Genomic DNA, 20,402 nt, shown 5'->3' on the forward strand with positions numbered 1-20,402 from the left:
TATAAAATAAGTAGATTTCTTGGAAAAGTCTTTATTTTGGGAAATAATAAATAGAATAATTACTTCTAATTACATATTTGAGTCAGCTTAGGATGTTGAAAAATACCAAATTCAAAGTAATTTGTATTTATCCTAGGATACGAATCTACACTTTCATAGATGGAGTACTCAGTGCCATGATGTGCTGCAGCTGTGTGCTAACAAAAGCCCATCATGCATATTAACCTTTGACCGAGATATGGTAGCCTGTCCATTTTGGGAATCGGCCCATTATTGGTCCCGCTTATCTCCATGATGGGGAGAGATCAGAAATACGAGGGGCAGTAGAAGAGGGTAAAGCTTAGCCTATCTTGAGTGGCAGGTGGACACACCATCAGCATTATAAACCTGAATCATTTGGGTGTCTTTAAATGACAAACTTGTTATTGAGTTTTTCACCCATTCTGCCCTTTTTGAAATAATTTATAAACCTGGAATACAGTAAATAATTTGAATGAGTATATTTGAAGAGCGTTGTAAACCGAGCCCATCGTAACCCAGGGACTGCCTGTACTTGGTAAGCAACATATATGAAAATAGTCAGTCAGACACATTCCAGGGTGAGGGATGTATGTCAGACAAGTTCCACCACTGGAGTCTATACCCATCCATGGGTACAGGAGTTCCACTTCTTTGGCAGTGTGAAGTGATTGAGCTTGCCTACTTTCCCTTATCAGTTTCTTCTGCCAGATTGATTTTCATACCAATAACATATATACAAGAAGAAATTTTATGTCCGTGGAATTTTGAACAGTGGTTTTTAGCTACGCTAAACCACTTTGATTTCCAGTAACTTTCAGTAAAGCTGGAAAGTCCAGCCATTAAACTTTTGCAAGCCGGTTATGGTAAGTTACGTATGGTAGGGGCGGAGGTACCGCCCACCCAACCGGTATGGATTCAATCTTCAGTTTACCTTTTGGCTAAGGTAAAAAAATGAGGGGTGGTAAGAGGTGGGTCTTTAATGTAAAGACCTCAGGTTTGTATGTTAGGAAAAATACAAATTAATTAAAAATTTGTCATTTGTGCCTACACAGATACAAACCGTTAGTCTTTACATATGGAGACTTACTATTGGAGGGAGGATTCCAAGCAATTCTCTTAACTGACTGGTAGTTCAGCTCACCTGGTATGCTCTTCCTGGTCATGAAAGAGCAAAGGAAGTTATACCATAACTCTGATGTTTAACTTGTGGGATGTTCAACTGCCAGATTTCTGGGCACTTTGAACCAAAGGAAAGTATGAAAACCCTTGATTCAAAAGGTGTGGATGAACCCACAGTGTTGAAGACTGTGTAGCTAAAAATGACCAACTGGTTTGCCCATTGTCAGTCCTCTCTCCTTGCTAGAGAGAAGGTAGGAAATGCATCTATTAATCCAAACAAAAATGGATTTTTGTTTGGATATTAAGTCATGCAGATCACCTGCATGCACGCCAGTCCATCTTGTGACAGCTTGTTCACTCTTTCTCTGTCCACTGGAAGAGGATGGAAAACAAGACGAAGGTCCGATGCTTTGACAAAAGGGTGTTGCCGAAAAACCTGGTTTTATCGGCTCTGAATCCCTTAGTAGCAGATTATTTTTTTATTCCTCCAACACTCCAGGCTGAACCTCTATCAGGTAGTATAAGCACTGCATCTCCACCTTCTGGTTCTCAAGTTCTCTTCCTTTTAAAGGAACATCCCTAGGTTGCAATTCATCTCATGATGAAATAATTGTAATGATCAAGCAGTCTTTTTACTATAAAATAGCAAGCATTTTTCAGTCTTTACCCTCTTCTCTTCCCCATACTCCTTCAGTCCCTCATTTGGGAATGAATGTAGATGCAGAGTAAAGGAGGAGGTCTAGCCAGAGGAAGTGGATGCGTTCTTTTAGTATTTAATCAGGCACAACTAGGATGAATTCTACATAAAGAAAACTAAAACTACATTTCCAGTCCTTTGTTTTACTATAATTTTAATTAATTTTACATTTTGAATTCTTGAACTGCATTTTCAGTCTTCAATTTACCTCATTTTATTTTTATATCCCTATCTTCAAGGTGATACAACATTACAAAAATTTATAAAAATTAGAAGGCATAATTGTTAAGACAAGTGTTGTTAGCTTGATTTATGCCAAATTATGTACTGATTACACTCATGTTAAGCATAATATTAATGACATAACTCAACAAAATCTTTTTTTCTCTTTAATTTTCAGATCTGTGTCATGAGCTCCCAGAGGAGATGCAACCTCAAAGACTAGTCAAGTTTGATGAGGTAATACCCTGTTCTGCAAAATTTAACAGAGACTCAGTGGAGTACATCAAAAAGCGTTTGAGAAAGTGGTTGGACATCTATGAAGATGAAATAAATTGTCACTTAACCACAACTTCAGCCATAAAAGCAGAAGTAGATAATAAACTTAGGGAGAAGAGTAAAAAATTTGTGTAATAAGTAAGAGGAGTTGTGGTCATTTTTAGTTTAATTTGGCCATATGCTGGCACATACGTCCTGGTGTGGATCTCTTGACTTTATCCACCAACCATGAGGGGTTGTTGCTCTTGGGATGTCAGGTGTTTATTTCTGTTGAAGAAGCTGTTAATAGATTGCTGATAGTAAACAGTGAGCTATATTTTCAGTTTTTAAGTTACAAGAATTTTTTTGTGATAAAAGTCATAGGTGGAATGAAAATTGGAATGTTTTCTTATGAGGTTAAGTCTACAAGAATTTTTTTGATGAAAGTCTCGGTGGAATCCAAATTTTTTTAAGTATGGGTTAAGTCAGTGACGAGTCTCCGGCCCACTTAAGTACAGTCAACTAAAACCTTGGAAAATACTCTCCACCAATGGAACATGTCAGAAGTTGGGGAAACATGAAGCATAGTAAAAGTAATAATTATGATTGTATGAGTACATATATATTCATTTGTATAATTGATTTAATATAATTTATAAATGACTTTTGAACAAAAAATCATGTAAATTCAGTGCAGAAGGAATTTAAACCGACAAAAAGTGATCCTGAATCCAAGCAATAAAGTCAAACAGTGATTAAAATTGAGACTATTGTATATATCTTAACTGTCATTGTATATATTGTATAGCTATAAACAAATAATGTACCTGTTTACAATTCCCAAGTTTTTAGCATAATTTAATGATGTACCTTAAGATGTATAATGAATTTTACAAAAACTATCTTCCTTGTTACCTTTTTTTACTAAAGCTGTTACAAAGTTAAATAATGTACATAAAGCAAATATTTTTAATATTTTTCAAATTGCTGCTGTGCTAGCAGGAAGAATACTCTAGAATTATGGATAATTTGCAATGTATAAAGCTGACACAACTATTGGGTTTGTGTGGCATGGTGCAGGTGAGTTCATTGAAGGCTTTACATCACTTCTTAGTGACACATTCAAGTCCAATTTTAGAAACAGATGCTAATTGATAGTTTAATTACAAGCCCACTATTTTAACCGATCTGAGAAGTTTAATTTCTAAATTCTCACAAAATACTGTGTAAAAGATGAAGAGATAAGAAGAAACTAACCCAAATTAGGTTTCTTTTGATGCAGATACTCAATATTATATCCAATTTTATTCAGCCTAAAAAGAAGGTAGGAAACCAAAGGGAATTTGAAGTCTGAAGAGGCTAGGAAAGTCCTTGTAAAGATCAAGAAATATAAACCCCTAATAAAATCAGGAATAAAAAATGATTACCCAAAGTAGCTGGAGAACCAGCAGGGGAAAAGCTGACAAATTTATGAAAGCCTGAAATGGGATAGGACTTCAGTGCAGGGGGAAAACAGTATTATAACAATAATTTACCAAAGGAATAAAATAAAAAAGCATTACAATACAAAAGGTACAGAGATTTAGCGTCCAGAGACAACATAAACAGGGATGAATTAGACAAGTGATTGCAGTTATTCAGTTGTGGATTTAGAAAAGGCAAAACAGAGGGTTTAGAAAATCAAGAAAATAGGCACAAGTGAAGACCTGAATGACAAGGAACTGCAGGCAGAAAGTGCACAAGACAGAACAGTGGAAAGAACTTGTGTGTGTCAGCCCACAGAGGGGAAATCTGACTTGAAAATGTTCAGAGATGATGACTTTTAGAAAAATGTTCTTTGATGTTATGATGGAGAATATTATTATATGTATTTAACCAGACCACAGAGCCAATTTAAGGGCTGGCCAATGATAGAGAATAAGTACTCTGTAAAAATATATACAATATATACCGTACATTATTAAAAATAATTACCTCTACCACAATGAAAACTCATGGCATCACATTAAATTAGTTCCAAACCACCCAATCACTTGCACACCAAAATATGTACTTTTATCGCATATTTTCTAAGAGTACTATGGGCTTAAAAATGTTGAGATGAAGACACTACTATCAATGTTCAAGGTTGCATGCCACCACTTGTCAGGAAAATAGATGACCTGAAAAAACAAAATTTATATTGAAGAACACCTTAAATGTAAAAAACTTGTGATCAATTTAGAATACTGAATTTACAGTACAGTACTAGTAATAGGCTGTGAATTTCAAATAATTTACAACTTTTAATATATGCACAAGAATTTTTTTTTATATCCAACTAGTTTTTCATACAAATCCATTATACATACAGCCAACAATCACTGTCAATAAACACTGCAAACTTTATTGTAATGATAGAAGTTGAACCTACTGCACAAGTGCCAGCTTGGAACCCTCAGTCATCATAACTCACCACCATAACAAGACACACAAGATTGAAGGGAACAATGTACACAAGTGATGGGCTCGCATGACACAAAATTTTATATTTCCAAATTTTCTTTTACCTATTAAGCTGCTGACTGCCCTGTAGTGATGAGTGAGTAAAAAACCAAAAAGTCAAGAGAGGCCTTGGTGACAAAAGTCTAGAACCAAGTCCCACCTTTCTTGGCATTCAATATTGGTATCAAGGACTTTGATAAATTTCTTACATTTTCAATAAAATCTGGTTTGGACCTGGAGGGATGTACAGTTTCCACCAACTCTAAATAAACAACTCTTCACAATTCCGACTTCGACTCCATTAGGATATACTGTTTCATCAGAATGATTTCCCGGTTTACAACGCACACTGTAGGTTACGTACTTGTTCTTTGCAGCAGCTTCCCTTCAGCCCTAAAATGGCACAATAATAAAATTTTGTCTTTTTCACCTGTGTCTCAATCAAAACAAAACAGGACAAGTTTTCAATTTACAAAAGACTTTTGTTGGATTTCCTGATTTGTCCAGATTTTTGTCTCATATTTTACATTGAACTTTGAGAAAGAAATGTACCCCATCTTCAAACAGACTGTCATAAACAACTCTTCACACACACACACACACACACATATACACACACACACACACACACACACACACACACAAAGTTCTTTGCAGCAGCTTCCCTTCAGCTCTCTCTCTGCTCTCTTATAAAATGTTGCATTTGTAGGCAGTTTTTTGAAGAATAGTTATGTGAGATTAGCAAAATGATAATTTTTATGATAAAATTAATTACTTGGATACTTACCAACCGTTAAAATCAGCTTTATCTTCGAGCTGTTTGGTGCAATCGACATTTTTAAAAAATCAAAATATGCTTGGCTAACTCGTTAGGACTGTCTTTGTATTCATCTGTTCCCATCAGATGGTGCTGGAATGTTTACATTCTGTCATATTTCTTCATGACCACTAAGATGTGGGGAGGCTGGGTGGGTTTCAACTTTAACAGTAGGTAAATACCCAAATAGTTAATTTTATCATGAAAATTATCATTATTTGGAATGAATCTTGCCTACTGTTAAGTTAGCTAACTACCACATTGAATGAGGTTGGTGGGTTAGTGCAGCTAGAGAAACAGAGTTCAGCCAAGCGAACTAAATGCTTTTTAATGGAGAGAAAAATCTTCTTGACATTCCTGCCTGATGTGTGATCCTTACTGGCAAGTACTGTCGCAGTCATTGGAACCATAACAGGGTGTAAGGTCCTCGTAGCGAGACTTGTCAGAGGATCCTTACAGGGGAAAAACAACTATCTCATATAGTACTGGTGACTCCTATGCCTTAGTCGAAAGCCCAAAACCAACAGTCCAAAACTAAAGCTAATTACTGTACTATCTTCATACATGAAGGTGCACTCCTATACACCCATGTGTACCTTCATGCTCCCAAGATTCAATACAAGGCTTCCTAACAGCTAATGATAAGATGGAAAGCCAAGATTATAACTCCCTTGAGCTACAAGACAACCTTCTATAGAAGAAGGTTTTAAAGGAAATGAAGATATGTTTATGGTATGGAAGCAATGATGATTATCTCCAAAAATGTAAAATATTCAGGAAAAATACTCAACTCTGTGTACATAGACTTTGGACATCTTGGACACAGGAGTGTTTGGCCTTCTAACACCACAGAAAAATTCTTAACTCCTCCCTTACAAGTTTATATCTGTCCAGATAAACCCTCAAGAGTTCTAACTGGACATAAGACAGCCAATATTCCATTGCCACCTTATCAGGTAAGAAGCTTGTAGCTATGTAATTACTTGGTAAGTCCCTTATATAAAAGAGATGAATACAAAGACAGTCCCAGCAAATTAGCAAAACATATTTTGATTTTTTTAAATGCCGATTGCACCAAACGGCACGAAGATAAAGCTAACTTTAACAGTAGGTAAGATTCATTCCAAATAATATTTCATACTACTGTATAATGATTCAGCATCCACTCCCCAAGTTTTTTATTTCTGCCTGACTGTATAAAAAAAAGTGCCCGAAATCTTTGTAAATGGAATTTTCCACTGGTGGAATTCACTGAGAGAAATCTTCATGGATGAGATTTTTAATTTTCTATAGGAAGAACTTCCTACAAGTGGAATTTATATAGTGGTATCTTCATGGGTGGAATTTACTGAATGGGAAATTCATCTTCTGTACATCTTTAAAACAAGTTTTCTATGATTCTGCTGATTCATGACAAAATAAATTATGAATTAGTTTAAGGACAAAGTCATTCCTAGACTCCATTTTTATGTAACCAAACATGTGTTTCCTGCATCATGACCTTCCTTTTAATTACTAAAGTAAAGAGTACCTCATTGTATTTAAAACTTTGATATTTTGGATGAAACTATTATGATTATAGAGTACTCAAACTTCTGAAAAGAACAAAATAATTAGAGCAGAATGTAAGTAAATCAAAACTTTGCCAATGAAATTTCAAACTGACAGAAATCAAGCAGTAAAACACTAAATAATAATACAAAAGTTTGAAATGTGTCAATCTCTCTAATCCCAGCAAAACTGTGCACCATTACTTATCACTCTTAAGTATTTCACATATATCACTACATCATTTCGACTTTTCAAACAGCTGATAAAATCCATTATTAAACTTGAGCACCTTATACAGTATACAATAACTTTGAACACCTACACATACCCAAAATTCACATAGTTATTTCATAAAACATTCAGATGATCCCTACCTCACCAGGTGACAGGGTACATTCAAAAAGGTTAATGTCCTCTTTTCTATTGGGATATTCCTCAATAAACCACTGCAGAGTTGTACGATTAGGATGAAAATTGGGGTTTACGTGTGGAGGATACATGAACCATCTTTTTCGACCCCATCTGAAATATTAAAATGAGGGAAAGAGTGAGTAAATCAATATAAACAAATTTACATAATACCTGAATTAAGCACATTTCCATATTACTTTCATGACGTGGTTAGAGACCACAAATCAATAAAAAAAATTAAAGTTCAATCATGAGTTGATCTAAAGATGATCCCTGTTGCGAAAGGGTGGGATTACAAAATGTTTAATTTCTGAGAGTTTATATGAGGTTGAACACTAATGAAAACCAACAGTGCACTGTCTTCCTACCAAACAGAAATCCATCCACCTAGTGTGTCATTTGACTAAGACTCTAGAAAAATGTGGCTTTGATTCTTCAAAGCACAATAATTATCCAGGCATATGAATGCAGAATTTCAAAGGTAATCAAGACGGAATGAACTATCCAATGGTTGCAGAAGACTATCTGTACTCTTGAAACACATGAAGTACCATATGAGCTGGATCATTTAGAAAAAACTGTTGAGGTTAAAAGGGATCTTAAAAGAAAGTATTCAAAAAGAAATTGTCTAGTATTGTTATTGTTCAATGTATTTGAGGCTTGTCTTCTCAAACAGGTAACTATTTTTGGCACTTTTTGAAGCGGATTTAAGGTGGCCACAAGCAAATATGAGGCTTCTTATAACAATCAGCACAAAAGAAGGAAACACTGATTATACTGATGTGGGTGATTGACAAATGGAAGCCAACTGTAGATACTGAGATGGCCATTTCATTTTATACTGAAGATATATGGAAAGCTAAAGAATCTGGAGTCAAGAACTGGGTTGATAAAGTATTTGAGGAAATCAATGGTGAAGGATAAGAACTTATTCCTGTACACTAGGTAATTACTGGATATTCAAGGATGAGTAGATCTTCAAATTAATTTTATTTCTCATGATGTGTATTTAAGGCCACCACTTGAATGTTTCAATGGTGTTCATTCAAAAGAAGTAATAAAAGATGATGGGAAATTCAGAAAGAGATCAGTTATTAGAAAAACAGATAAATTAACAAATTAATAAATAAATAAAAATGTAAGCAAAACATTAAATACAAGTTGAACTGTGCTTGAACTTCAGAAGTTCCAATTGCATGACATCCTGAGGGAGGCTGGTCCACAGTCCAACGGTTTGAGGAATAAAGGACCTCTGGAACTGAGAAGTCTGACAACGAGACACATTTACTGCATATTGGTGCTGCTGCTGAGCGAATCTGGTTGCTCTCGGCAGGAAAAGGGAATCAGGGATCAATTGTGAATATGAAAGATTTCTGTTAAAATACATTTATTAAAAGTGACAAACAAGAGACCATCCATCTAAGATCCAAGTCATAACTGCTAATATTGGGAAACAGAAACCTACCAGCATGAACCACTCTGTCCAAAAGAGATAAATCTCTGGCAGAAGCAGACATCCACACTGGAAAAGAACATTATTCTGGTAAAGGAAGGTCAAATGACCTAAAACAGGTTGCACTGATTTTATCACTGTTAAAAATATATATGAGGCCTTACAAACAATACCTAACTTTCATGCGGCATTTGCTGAAACTTTCATCAGATGTCTCACAAAAGTAAGATGTGAGTCAAAAGTTACACCCAGGACAGTTAAAGCTTCAGACTCATTCAGCAAAGTCCCATCCACCTGAAGGGAAGGATGGGGTGGAAAATCTGTTCACTGTCAGTCCCTCTCTCCCCTTGCTAGAGAGAGGGTAGGACTTGCATCCATTAATCCAAAAGCGCTAGATTATAGACAGGACACACAGTCATCTAGAACACCTGCGTGCATGCTTGTCCAGCACGTGCCAGTTTGCTAACTGTCCCTTAGAAGGGTACAAAAGAGAAGGTAGGAGGCCAGTCCCACACACACCCGCTCTTTTGCAGCTGTACTTAGGTGAGATGCCACCTGTCTTCAAGAGCTGGGTGATCTACATGACTGTTGAGCTGCCACCACAGAAACTAAGGAAAAAGAGTCGGAGGATCTATGGCCAATGTCCCAAAGGTAAAAATGAGACAAATGTGGTCTGTTGTGACCACATTCCCGTCCTTAGTACCTGTCTGACAGGTTCTTCCTGAATGTTAGGGGCAGACCAATGCCCCTGACCCTATGAAATCTCACCCAGATCGTATTGTTGTCCACTATGTCAGCTGTGGAGTAAGTCCGTTTGATCATACATAAAGTCAAAAGAAACTGAGCTCCTACACACCACTTCTTGGCCGAGCCAGAACCAAAAACAAGTTGTCAGCACTTAGTTTGGAGGTGAAATCCTAAGTGGTAATGCAAAAGACCTTTGGGCCCTTGGTAGCCTTTACGATCCTTAGAAACAGATGTTCATACACTGTTGGTCACCTGAAGAATCAGGCAGAGCGACAGGAAATTGTAAGCCCAAGACTTGAATCACGTATGTCAAAGTCATCTCCTACACGCCAACAGCATCTGGAGTTCCTAGGACCTGATACTGTGCAAACACATTTTATCTGAATGCTTCATACAAAAAGGCTACAGTGGGTGATGTTTAGGAGCTGAACAAAACAACTAGTAGAGTAACAAGAGACAATATATGATTGTTGATTGTTCAGTCAAGATGCATTAACTGTTTTTCTGGAGATTTGTTTGCTATTTTTCCTAGAGGAGGCTCTCAGAGAGAACGATTGTATTAATAAGAGATCAGAATGGCTTGACAAGGCCAACATATATTATCAGCAATCAAGCAAATTATACCCAATGCCAAATCAGCATTGTCAGCATAAACATTGGTGATGATTAAAAGAGGTGAAACCTGATCTTAATTAGCCAGTATTACCAGGAAATAGTTCAGCCTGCACATTTAATTGAAAACTAATTGAGCCAGGGAAAAAAAATAACCTGGCTGATGACTAGCAACTAAGAGAAGACATATCAATTTCACAGGATATACCAGATAGATAAGAAACTCACAAAGTCAGTTGGATCTGCACATCTGAACAATCAGTAAGCTACTTAACACAGAGATGCATCAAAAAAGGCATCTCTAAAACAAACAACAAATTTATGAAAATTGTATACTGGGTAATTGGCAATTTTTGGTATATTTAGAGAGTATGCAAAAAACTGATTGAAGATGGTTTTACATAATCTTACATAGATTGCAGTTTAGGTAACTGTACTTATAAAACTAAAATAAATGAGAAGTGCCGAAGTTATATCATAATGTGAATGGATGAATGTGTTGTAGGGGTAAAGCCATGTGTTGATGGAATGAAATATGTGCAGAGCTTGTGACAAGTGTGCTTCCTTTGATAGTTGTGGATGCAGCAGTTGGCAGTACACTAAGATTGGTAGCTTGATGTGGCCCTCTTTACAGAAGCAGCAGAACCTCTTATTCTTCCTCCTCCAAGTTTGAGGTGTCAGGGAGTCTGCTCACACACACATAAAGTGATGGGTTCATATACAATTCAAATTTTTATAACTGAATTGCTATAATGCAAATGTTAGATACAACTCAGCTTGCTATTCTCTGTGTCAAAGAAATTCTAACTAGCATCAACTTACAGTGTCTCTGCAAACCCTGGACCGTGAAAATGAAAAGGAACTCCTGTACCAGGTCCTGGAAAATTCAAGATCTGTTAGTAAGAGTGCGAATAATGTATTACTGAACAGTATTACTAAGGAAGTTGTATACTGCAACAATATATCAAAGATTTAACAATTTTTTAAAAACAATTATGCATGACAACCTGCTAAGCCAAAACTAAGAGCAGCAGTGTGATGTAGTAGTCTAAATGGTGGCTGCTTATAATTCTCTAGAAGATTCTCCCACTCTTCATGATTATTGTCACCAAAAAAGTAAAATGTTTCTGGAAGAAAATGAAGATATTGAAATAAAAGTGTTTTTGAATGGAAGAAAATGAATATAATGTATTGAAATAAAAATACTTTTGAATGAATAAGATAATTCCAATATTTCAAGTAATTTATTTGTAATTAGAGTAACTTTTTATGAACAATAATGTTCAGTTCCTTTTAATTACATTACAGCATTTATGTGAAAAGCTAAAAGCTTAAAAACAAAAAATTGTTAGAACAATGTTTGTACCATTGCCTAATGTAGACAGTTTTTGTGGATGCACATAATCTGAGCAATAGTCTTCAAAAGATATGTCTCTTTTAGCATAACTGTAACTATTAGCAGAACTAAGTCGCACAGTTGTATGTCCATATCCATCCAAAAGAGCTCTGCGTTTAGTTAAGGAACGAAAGACCTGAAATAAAAAGCTTTAGCAGTCAAAGAAACAATTACATTTACCAATGAGCATACTAAAATCATAACAGAAAATTTATACAAAGATTCGTAAATCATTCCAGCACAAACATATCAATCATGTAGTTCTCATTCACAGTTTGAATGTCCCTAAACACAAACATTCTTAAGCCTTGTATACAGAGGTAGCAGAACAGCTAAAAGCAACCATCCAGAAATGCAAGCCTTCAGTCCATTGATGGGTAGTTACTATCAAACTCATCTTTCATTGTCTTGAAACTCAATATTAACAACACAACTACAATAAGCTTCCAAGTTTTTGCATTAATTCCTTACTTCACCTTTTTTTAAAAAGTAAAATATATCAATTTAAAAAAATATTTTTAAAACCTACATTACTGCTCTACCTTTATTTTAGTACAGGCAGTTCCCTGTTTACAGCAGGGGTTTTGTCCCTGGCAGCGCGCCGTAAGCCAAAAACTGCATTTCAGTACTAAGTGGCATTCAAACACAACATGGAACTGACTTCTATCCTGAGGGAAGGGAGGTGGAGATGCTAGCCACCTTCTTCTAGTTTTACCTCTAGGACATAGCTTATAGACACTGAAATCTTTCATTGGGGGGCCACAGTGGCTTTGGGACAGATTGTAAAGGGTAAAGCACTGAGAACAATCCTTCCTCAACCTTCATTCTGTTTCTTCTGGCAACTTCAAGTTGTTGCCTTGACCTCATACAGTGGTATCAAATCAGTGGATACTATGGTTTAGAGACTTATCTCCAACTTATTACAATACTGTAGCGCACCGAGACAACGGACCTTGGTATACTGTACTTCCGGATATATCGGTGCAAAATAGAAATGTCAATTTGAGGGTTTTCGTCTCCAGATCAAGCGCCAAACTGTTTTTTTAAATCAGGCAGCAAAAGGAATGCTGGGAGTTTGAGTGAAGGAGAAAGTGCATCACCCACACATGAATACATATTTATTCTTATAGTACACTGTAATTTCACTTTACAATACTGTACAGTATACTGTCCTTAATGAGAGACATCGCCGCTCTCATATCACATTTTTTCTAGCTCGCAGAGCAGTCATTTGGTCTATACTAATTTTTGTGCTTTTTTGTGTTTTTTTTACACTGATATTGATTTTTGTATAAAGATATTAAGGTAATAAATAATATAGAATAAGAAAAGATGAAAGAATTTATTTTGCATTTTTATATCCTAAAGATTGTAAGCATGAAACATAAAAGGGAAAAAAATTATTCTTTCGGATGCCATTCCCTGAAACATAAAGCCAGCTGATTAAGGAATGGTTTCATTTCATTTTCATTGGTTTCATACCATTTTAGTCCACTTGATATTGTAGAGCAAACTTACTATATATTCACCTAGAAACTGGATGGAAAATCTGTTCGTTACTGCTACAATGTGCTCTATGACTTTGTCATCAAAAAACTTCTAAAAAAAAAACTCCACAGGGTTTCCCTTCTCCTGAACACTAAATTTTCACAGCTTTGGATGAACGAAAAGTAAAGGGAACTCCAAGGGGTTTCTCTTATCCTGAACAAAATGTTCATGGAATCTGCAGCAGAGAGAGAGAGAGAGAGAGAGAGAGAGAGAGAGAGAGAGAGAGAGAGAGAGAGAGAGAGAGAGAGAGAGAGAGAGAGAGAGAGACTCCTCTTCAGCCAGGTGCTAACCCTTTTTTTTTATGATGACTGTTAACCTTAATCCCTGCACCTAAGTCGGACACACAAAAAGAGCAGGGATTGAACTGAAATCTTACTAATTCACTATATTTTCTTAAATGAATTGGTACTTTTCTGTGTTTACATTAATATTAATATTTGAAAATTAGTAAATCATTTATCATACAAAACAAACAAACATAGATATTACATATGCATAAAAACTCCATCTCAGTAAGAGAGAGAGAGAGAGAGAGAGAGAGAGAATTATTTTTTTATTATTTAATCTTATTAAACTTAATACAGTATTAATATTTGAAAATTAGTACTATAAATCATTATCTTATCATAAAATATATATAGGCAGTCCCCAGTTATCGGTGAGGATTCCGTTCAGACGGCGTGACGAGGATTCCGTTTGGACGGCGTGACGATAAGTGAAAATTGCCAATAACTGAAAGTTGCCAATTTTCGGTTATCAGCGTATCTGTTAGGTATGTATCAGCGTCAATACGCGATTATTGGCGCTGATAACCAGAAATAGGTGCATATTGACACCGCCAATTTTCATCACTAGACAAGCGGCGAAAAACCAGATCGCCAATAAACGGGGACTGCCTGCACGTACACGCAGTACAATATTTAGTCATGAAAATATGAACATACAGAATATTGCTCTATGAAAAAATCTGCAAATGAGCAATTTTCCCACAAATAATTTATAGATAGGTTCCACAGAAAATTCTGCGAATCGCTGAGTCCGCGAATTGTGATAACACGAATCCGAGGGGTTTGCTGTACCCTCATATAAGCAAATTAATCTTATTGTTAATTAGATACTTGAAAGGGAAACTGAGAAGCAATCTGCAAAAAAAAAATCAAATAAACAATAACAGTCATAAATTTGCAGTGACTACAAGGACTCACAGTTGTCCAAACAATTAGAAACAACATACAAAACAATAACTGTTATAAGTAGGATTCCCGAAGTTTGCCGAGGTTTTAACAAAGCAAGCCATAAATTTGTCAAAAAGGTCTTAAAAAAGCAGAAAAAGGAGACAGTATAAGGTTAAAGGCATTCTCAATAGGAATGAAACAGGTCACAGTATTTAATGAAATAAAGTCTAATGAGTCTGAGGCCAAGTTAAGACGTACATAAGAAACATTATTACTGACAAAATTTTTTTACAGTGATGATAAACAATACTGATTAAAATACCAAAGATGTTATACCATGGTTGATTGCAGACAACACTAAAACAAGCAAGAGTTGCATGTTGTTAAAAGTCTGAAAAATGTACACAAGAGACAAGGAAACTCCACAACAAGCATTAAACAAAACATACTGTATGCAGAGAAAAATACAAGGAAGTAACAAAATAAAAAATAAACAAAATATCAAGAAGCCATGCTCAAAAAAAATGCAAACGTTTAGAAAATTAGTTAAAAATTAGTTATCATGGGCGATTCATCACTGAATGCACAGACTTACTAGGTCATGTAAAGATATGTGTACCTTTACTCACAGTGTGTGTCAGTCTTTTGAAGCATAACATCCTCTACTGCTTTATAAAACAGATACAAGACAAAGTAGAACAATGCAATCTTGTGTGGTTTCCACATAACTGCAAAACATAACAAAACTGGAAGCATATAAAGAAGGTACATTAAACAGCTAAAATAAAACTGTAAGGAAACAGGATAATATGGTAGACTACTTGTATAGAATCTAAAAGCAATGAGAATGAGTAATAAAGAAACAGAAAGATGTATAAGTACATGGCATTAGCTAAAAGGAAGAAAAGAGAACATAATAAACATGACATTTTTATAATAAAATAAAGTTTTACATATACTTACCAAGTAATTACATAGCTATAGTTTCTATTAACCGGCAGCTACAATTTTTGAAATTTGCGGTAGCGCTACTTTGTTTTGGTTAGGCAACTAACCCCGCCCACTTTCAGGGTAAGAGAGGAACTAGTCCAGCAAAAAGAGCTCAATATGTTTATGCCTTCCTAACCATGCAAGGGGGAGGGGAGGGCTCTGATCATGTAATTACTTGTTAAGTATATATAAAACTTTATTATAAAAATGTCATTTTTATATAAGCAACTTCCCAAGTAATTACATAGCTGAATCTCACATTGAAGGAGGTCAGATGCATGACTATCTATTGAAACACATTAAAAATTGTAATGAAATGAGAATAGAAAAACTGCTAACATTGGTCAAATGTTTGATAGTTCCTTACCTGGCAAGAGAGCTGCTACAGGAGAGTATTGCCTCTGGTTGGCGTCCGCCTCAATCAGTAGCGGCGTGGCACTATAGCCAGGAAGCGCCTGCTATTTAGTGGGATTATTTACTGTGAAGGATTTTTCCGTTAGCAGATAAAGAATTAAAAAGTTGCCCCTGCCCTGGACTCAGTACAGTACACACAAAAACATCCAGAGTAATCAATGTAGTCGCCTAAACCATGAATTAAAAACCACTACCTAACAGAAAAAACAAACTGGAGGGCACTCCACGTACACGGTACCCCCAGGCTCCCCTACAACTCAATGCCCTTTATTTCAAGGAGAAAAAAAAATAGCCTCCCTCCCCCATCACCATGCCAGCAACCAAAAACGGACCCAAGTTACAGCCTCATATAGTTTCGACTTTGCTCAGTGCAAGAAAAACATTGAAAAATAATTGAGGAAAGCGGCAAATTATGTTTAAAAGTAATCAAGTACTGTAGGAGAAAGATGCTTTGCCCTGCTCCCTAAAAACCATCTCCTTGAAGGACTTCTAAAAAGGAAAATCTTAGGAGTCTTGTCTATCTGGTTGGTTTCTAAAAACATCAAACAAACTGGGGCTGCTGGGGGAAAAAATGAGGGAAAATTCCTAATAAGTACCAGAATATGCCAAAGGAGAAGCAGGTTCTTAGTCGATCTCTTCTTCTGAGGGCACCAGAGCTAACTGCCACTTAATAGGAGCCAGAGTAGGCTCATCAGGGTCCACATGCAACTCAACTGCCCCTGAGCAGACAAAAGAGGCGATTAGGAGCTTTCAGATGTTTTGAAAAAAAAAACTATGGGTATACGTTGAAGGGATAAAGACAGAAGTGGATGCTGATGGACAGGGGCAAATTCAAAAAGATGGCTTGGGACTACTAAGAGACTGCTTGTACTGACAGGTGTGGAAACTAATTTTCAAAAGGAAGAGTTATGACAAAATGGATATCTGCTACAATACCCCACCGGCCTGAGAACCAGAACAAAGCAATTTGCACTTTTTCAGATAACACTTTTCCATAATCACTTTATGCCAAATCTGCATGAAAATAACAACTGGAATATTAAAAAAGGGAGCTGCTGCAAAATGGGAGCCAATGGTTTACACACTAGAGATCCGTTTACCAGCTCTAGCTGCTTTCCTCAAATTTTGTCTAAATGAGTATGACTCCCAGGTTGTTTTTCCATGTTCCCATAGATAGTGGGCCTTTGGGCTGAATCACCTAGATAAAAGAGAACAGACAAAGCAATTGTACTTTGCAATACTGCTAAATTTTTACACCAGAAAACAAACTGTTGTTGTTTTCCACTGTCACCTAGATAAAAGCAGACGCAGCACTACTGCTAAATTTGAAACAGTTGCCACATGAGTTAGAAACGTTATCTATGTAATTACTTGGTAAGTTACTTATATGAAAAATCTGTTTCACCTTTATTCTCCATGTCATGAGAGAAAACCAGCACATCTTATTTACAGCATGTGCAAAGTACCTGTACTGTGGTGAAAGTCCTTTACTACATGACTGACCTGCACTCATACATCTAAAACAATAACTACTCCCTCTTTGATTATCTATACAGAAAGGGCAATTACAATGTATTACAATAAATTATAACCCATTCACTGGGTTTTGGGAAAGTGTGATAAAAAACCATCCAGTCCACAAACATTGCAGTTTGAAAGAACCATCTGTACTGGACAAAAACTGTTTTTAAAAACTTTTCCAGCAAGGCAAATATCATACAGTACCTTATTGTCTGTAGCACCTCGGATTACCACAGGCTGTGAGTAGGCGTACCTAATAATAAAAAAATAAAAGACATTTTTATAATAAAAGTTTTATATACTTACCCAGTAGTTACATAGCTATAGTTTCCTCTTGCATGGCTGCTTGAATTAAAAAATTCACAGGTAATGCTTCACAGTTTAGTGCAGGTGACTGATCCCACCCACTAACGGGAATACCAAGAACTACTTAGCAAACAACCTTTACTATCTTCCCAATCCTGACACTCTGGACAAGTAAGCTCTCTGCAGTAAACCCCCGGTATTCGCAGGGGATGCGTACCACACCTCCAGCGAATAGCTATAATCTGCGAATACTTAAAACCCCTCTAAAAACACTTAGAACTGCCTATTTTGATAGTTCAAAAAAAAACACAAAAAAAACCTAAAAATGCTTATACCAGAGTATTTTAATAGTTTTATTAAAAAAAAGTGCATTTAGGCATTAAAATATGAAAATACAGTAATTAGTGAATATTTCTCAATGAAAAATATCGCAAATGGGCAAATTTTCCATGAATAAAGTGTATATATGTTCAGTAGAAAAATCCGCGAATCATGAGAACACAAATATGGGGGGTTTACTGTACTACATTCCTGGCCCCTACACTTGCTACACTTAGTGTGTGAATTATAAGCCACTTTGACAAGACTAATTTTACACCCCTCAATGCAATAACAAATGTTTGAAGAGCTGGAGTCTGACATATTTGTCTATCCTAGAAATAAAGTCAACTAACGATATTACTAAGATAGGAAAAGCCACTATAAAAAAATGAGAGAGAATACTTCACCAAAAATACAGGACAAAAAATCCACAAACATGAAGCAGCGACTGCACAAGACTACCGATGTTAACTGGGAGCCAGCAGAAAACGAATTGAAGCGCTATGCTGAGTTGTACCTATCAGTCCTGAAAGTGAGCGGGACACTGTCACCTCCACTAGTGATGGCAGCGGCCCTGCGAATATTTGATTTTCTTTAGACTGCCATGTAGAAAGCTAGTAGCTATGTAATTACTTGGTAAGTCACTTGTATAAAAATATACAGTACAGAGAAGTCTGAACAACTCCAAACAACTAAAATATTGAGATTATCCAAATAAGTACTTGTTTGTAATGTAGTGCTGTATTGTATGAAAAACTTATGCCCATAAATAAAGAAATACTCTTACCGTTTCAGAAACTGTTCTTGTGTTAAATTTCCATCTTCTATCATAATGTTGCACAGACCAGGTTGTGCTATCCTATCCTCTGGCTTTGTTACCCTGTTCAGTAAAATATAAAAGGTAATTCAAAATTAAAATTAGTTAAAGGAATGTTTAATGGTAAAGTGTACATTATTTTTGAAAAGAATGTAATTATTACATTTACCTAAGTCAAACAATAATGAGCCAAAGTGGAGAAACTATATAGGCTATATTAATTTTAAGGTTAGGCTAAGTTTAAGGGAAGAACAAATAACCTAGCTTAAGTATGTTGACAAGCTCATGTTATTTATAATTTTGGCACCATAGGTCAGGTTAGGTTGGTGTTCTAGGTGAGACAAAGTACCTGGTCAGGTAGGGCCTAGCACTTACCGTTTAGATAGGCTAACACTAAGGTAAATTTAGTTAGATAACATTAAGGTAAGTTAATTTAGGATGCATCACTATATTTCACACTGATTTATAGTGTTCTAGGTCTGGCCTGCCAAGCCCACATTGCCCCACCCATGGTCATGGAGGGTAAGGGGCCCTTCGGATTCGGTCAGCTAAGATGCATCCTGAAGGCTAGGTAATTTCCTAGTTTTTGTAGTCCCCAATCCAAAATCCCGGTTTCCAATGGGGGTCCACTAGGTTTTTGGGGCAACTCACGGGTCGTTTTGTTTCCAACCATTCCACCAATGGGAATTTGCCAACGCGTAACCAACAAGCACCGGGTTACGGGAACATGCACATCTCTCATTAAGCCGGAAGTACCATCAAAACAATGAAAAAGTTGACTCGTCCTTACCATCCACCATCTCCTTCCGGTGTGGGATCATCCTCCACAGCGACAACCGTGACAATGAAGACATTCACAACTAAACTTCGAAACGGGATCATTTGAAATGACAGGTGAGTCGGCGAGTGAGGTGAACTTCTGAAGCTCAGAATCAAACGTCAGAGTAGTAGTAGCGCGCCATGCCCCTTAAAACGGCTCCCCTCCATTTTCGATTTTGCCTTTGTGCGCGTTCAAGTATAATTTCCGTAATTTCTTTCCTGTTTTCAGTTTTTTCTCTGCACAAATCTGTGAATGGGAAGTTGTCAACTATTAGTTCCTCTTTATCTTCCTGATATGGCTGCCGTTCATCCCATTTTTAGTTAAATTTGTTCTTTTTGGCATTTTCCTAATAGTCATAAATTGTCTACAGTAGCAATAAAACTGTAAGTTCCAAAACATGTGTACTTTTTCTCATTTCACAAAAGAATTTGGCAATTTTTTTTAGAATAAACCTCGATAACTTGAAAAATATATGGAATATATGGACAATTTAGTATTCAACTTTATTTTATTAATGGAAGAAATGTGGTTGCATATATATATATATATATATATATATATATATATATATATATATATATATATATATATATATATATATATATATATATATATATATATATATATATATATATATATGTGTGTGTGTGTGTGTGTGTGTGTATGTAAGATTTCATACCATTCATTGGTACAATTTAAATAGGT

The 20,402-nt window shown here is 36.0% G+C and overlaps 2 protein-coding genes across 4 annotated transcripts in view; one reads left to right on the top strand and one right to left on the bottom strand.

Moving 5' to 3' along the window:
• LOC136854214 (GTP-binding protein 10 homolog) overlaps window positions 1-3,216 on the top strand; it is a 20,551-nt gene extending 17,335 nt beyond the window's left edge. For all 3 annotated transcript variants that reach the window (XM_067130539.1, XM_067130541.1, XM_067130540.1), the window contains one exon: window positions 2,238-3,216. In XM_067130539.1, the coding sequence (XP_066986640.1) occupies window positions 2,238-2,470 (233 nt within the window). In that variant the 3' untranslated portion in view covers window positions 2,471-3,216. The remainder of the gene's footprint in view (window positions 1-2,237) is intronic.
• On the bottom strand, window positions 1,965-19,829 carry LOC136854215 (jmjC domain-containing protein 8-like). Its single transcript, XM_067130542.1, has 8 exons — window positions 19,668-19,829; window positions 18,848-18,940; window positions 17,638-17,686; window positions 11,756-11,921; window positions 11,397-11,516; window positions 11,212-11,266; window positions 7,541-7,688; window positions 1,965-4,476 (listed from the first exon to the last, which is right to left on the bottom strand). The coding sequence occupies exons 1-8, from the start codon at window positions 19,757-19,759 to the stop codon at window positions 4,393-4,395; spliced, it is 807 nt and encodes a 268-aa protein (XP_066986643.1). The 5' UTR covers window positions 19,760-19,829; the 3' UTR covers window positions 1,965-4,392.
• Window positions 19,830-20,402: the final 573 nt, after the last annotated feature.

The sequence above is a fragment of the Macrobrachium rosenbergii genome, chromosome 28 (genome assembly GCF_040412425.1).
Source record: "Macrobrachium rosenbergii isolate ZJJX-2024 chromosome 28, ASM4041242v1, whole genome shotgun sequence".
NCBI lineage: Eukaryota > Metazoa > Arthropoda > Malacostraca > Decapoda > Palaemonidae > Macrobrachium > Macrobrachium rosenbergii.

What these genes read in the sequence shown, in the direction of transcription:
- LOC136854215 (XM_067130542.1), bottom strand. Translation starts at nt 19,759, where the DNA reads ATGATCCCGTTTCGAAGTTTAGTTGTGAATGTCTTCATTGTCACGGTT. An exon ending in CCGGAAGGAGATGGTGGATG is followed by an intron (nt 18,941 to 19,667) that starts GTAAGGACGAGT and finishes TTTACTGAACAG; the next exon opens with GGTAACAAAGCCAGAGGATA. An exon ending in TCTTAGTTTTGGCTTAGCAG is followed by an intron (nt 11,267 to 11,396) that starts GTTGTCATGCAT and finishes TGAATTTTCCAG; the next exon opens with GACCTGGTACAGGAGTTCCT.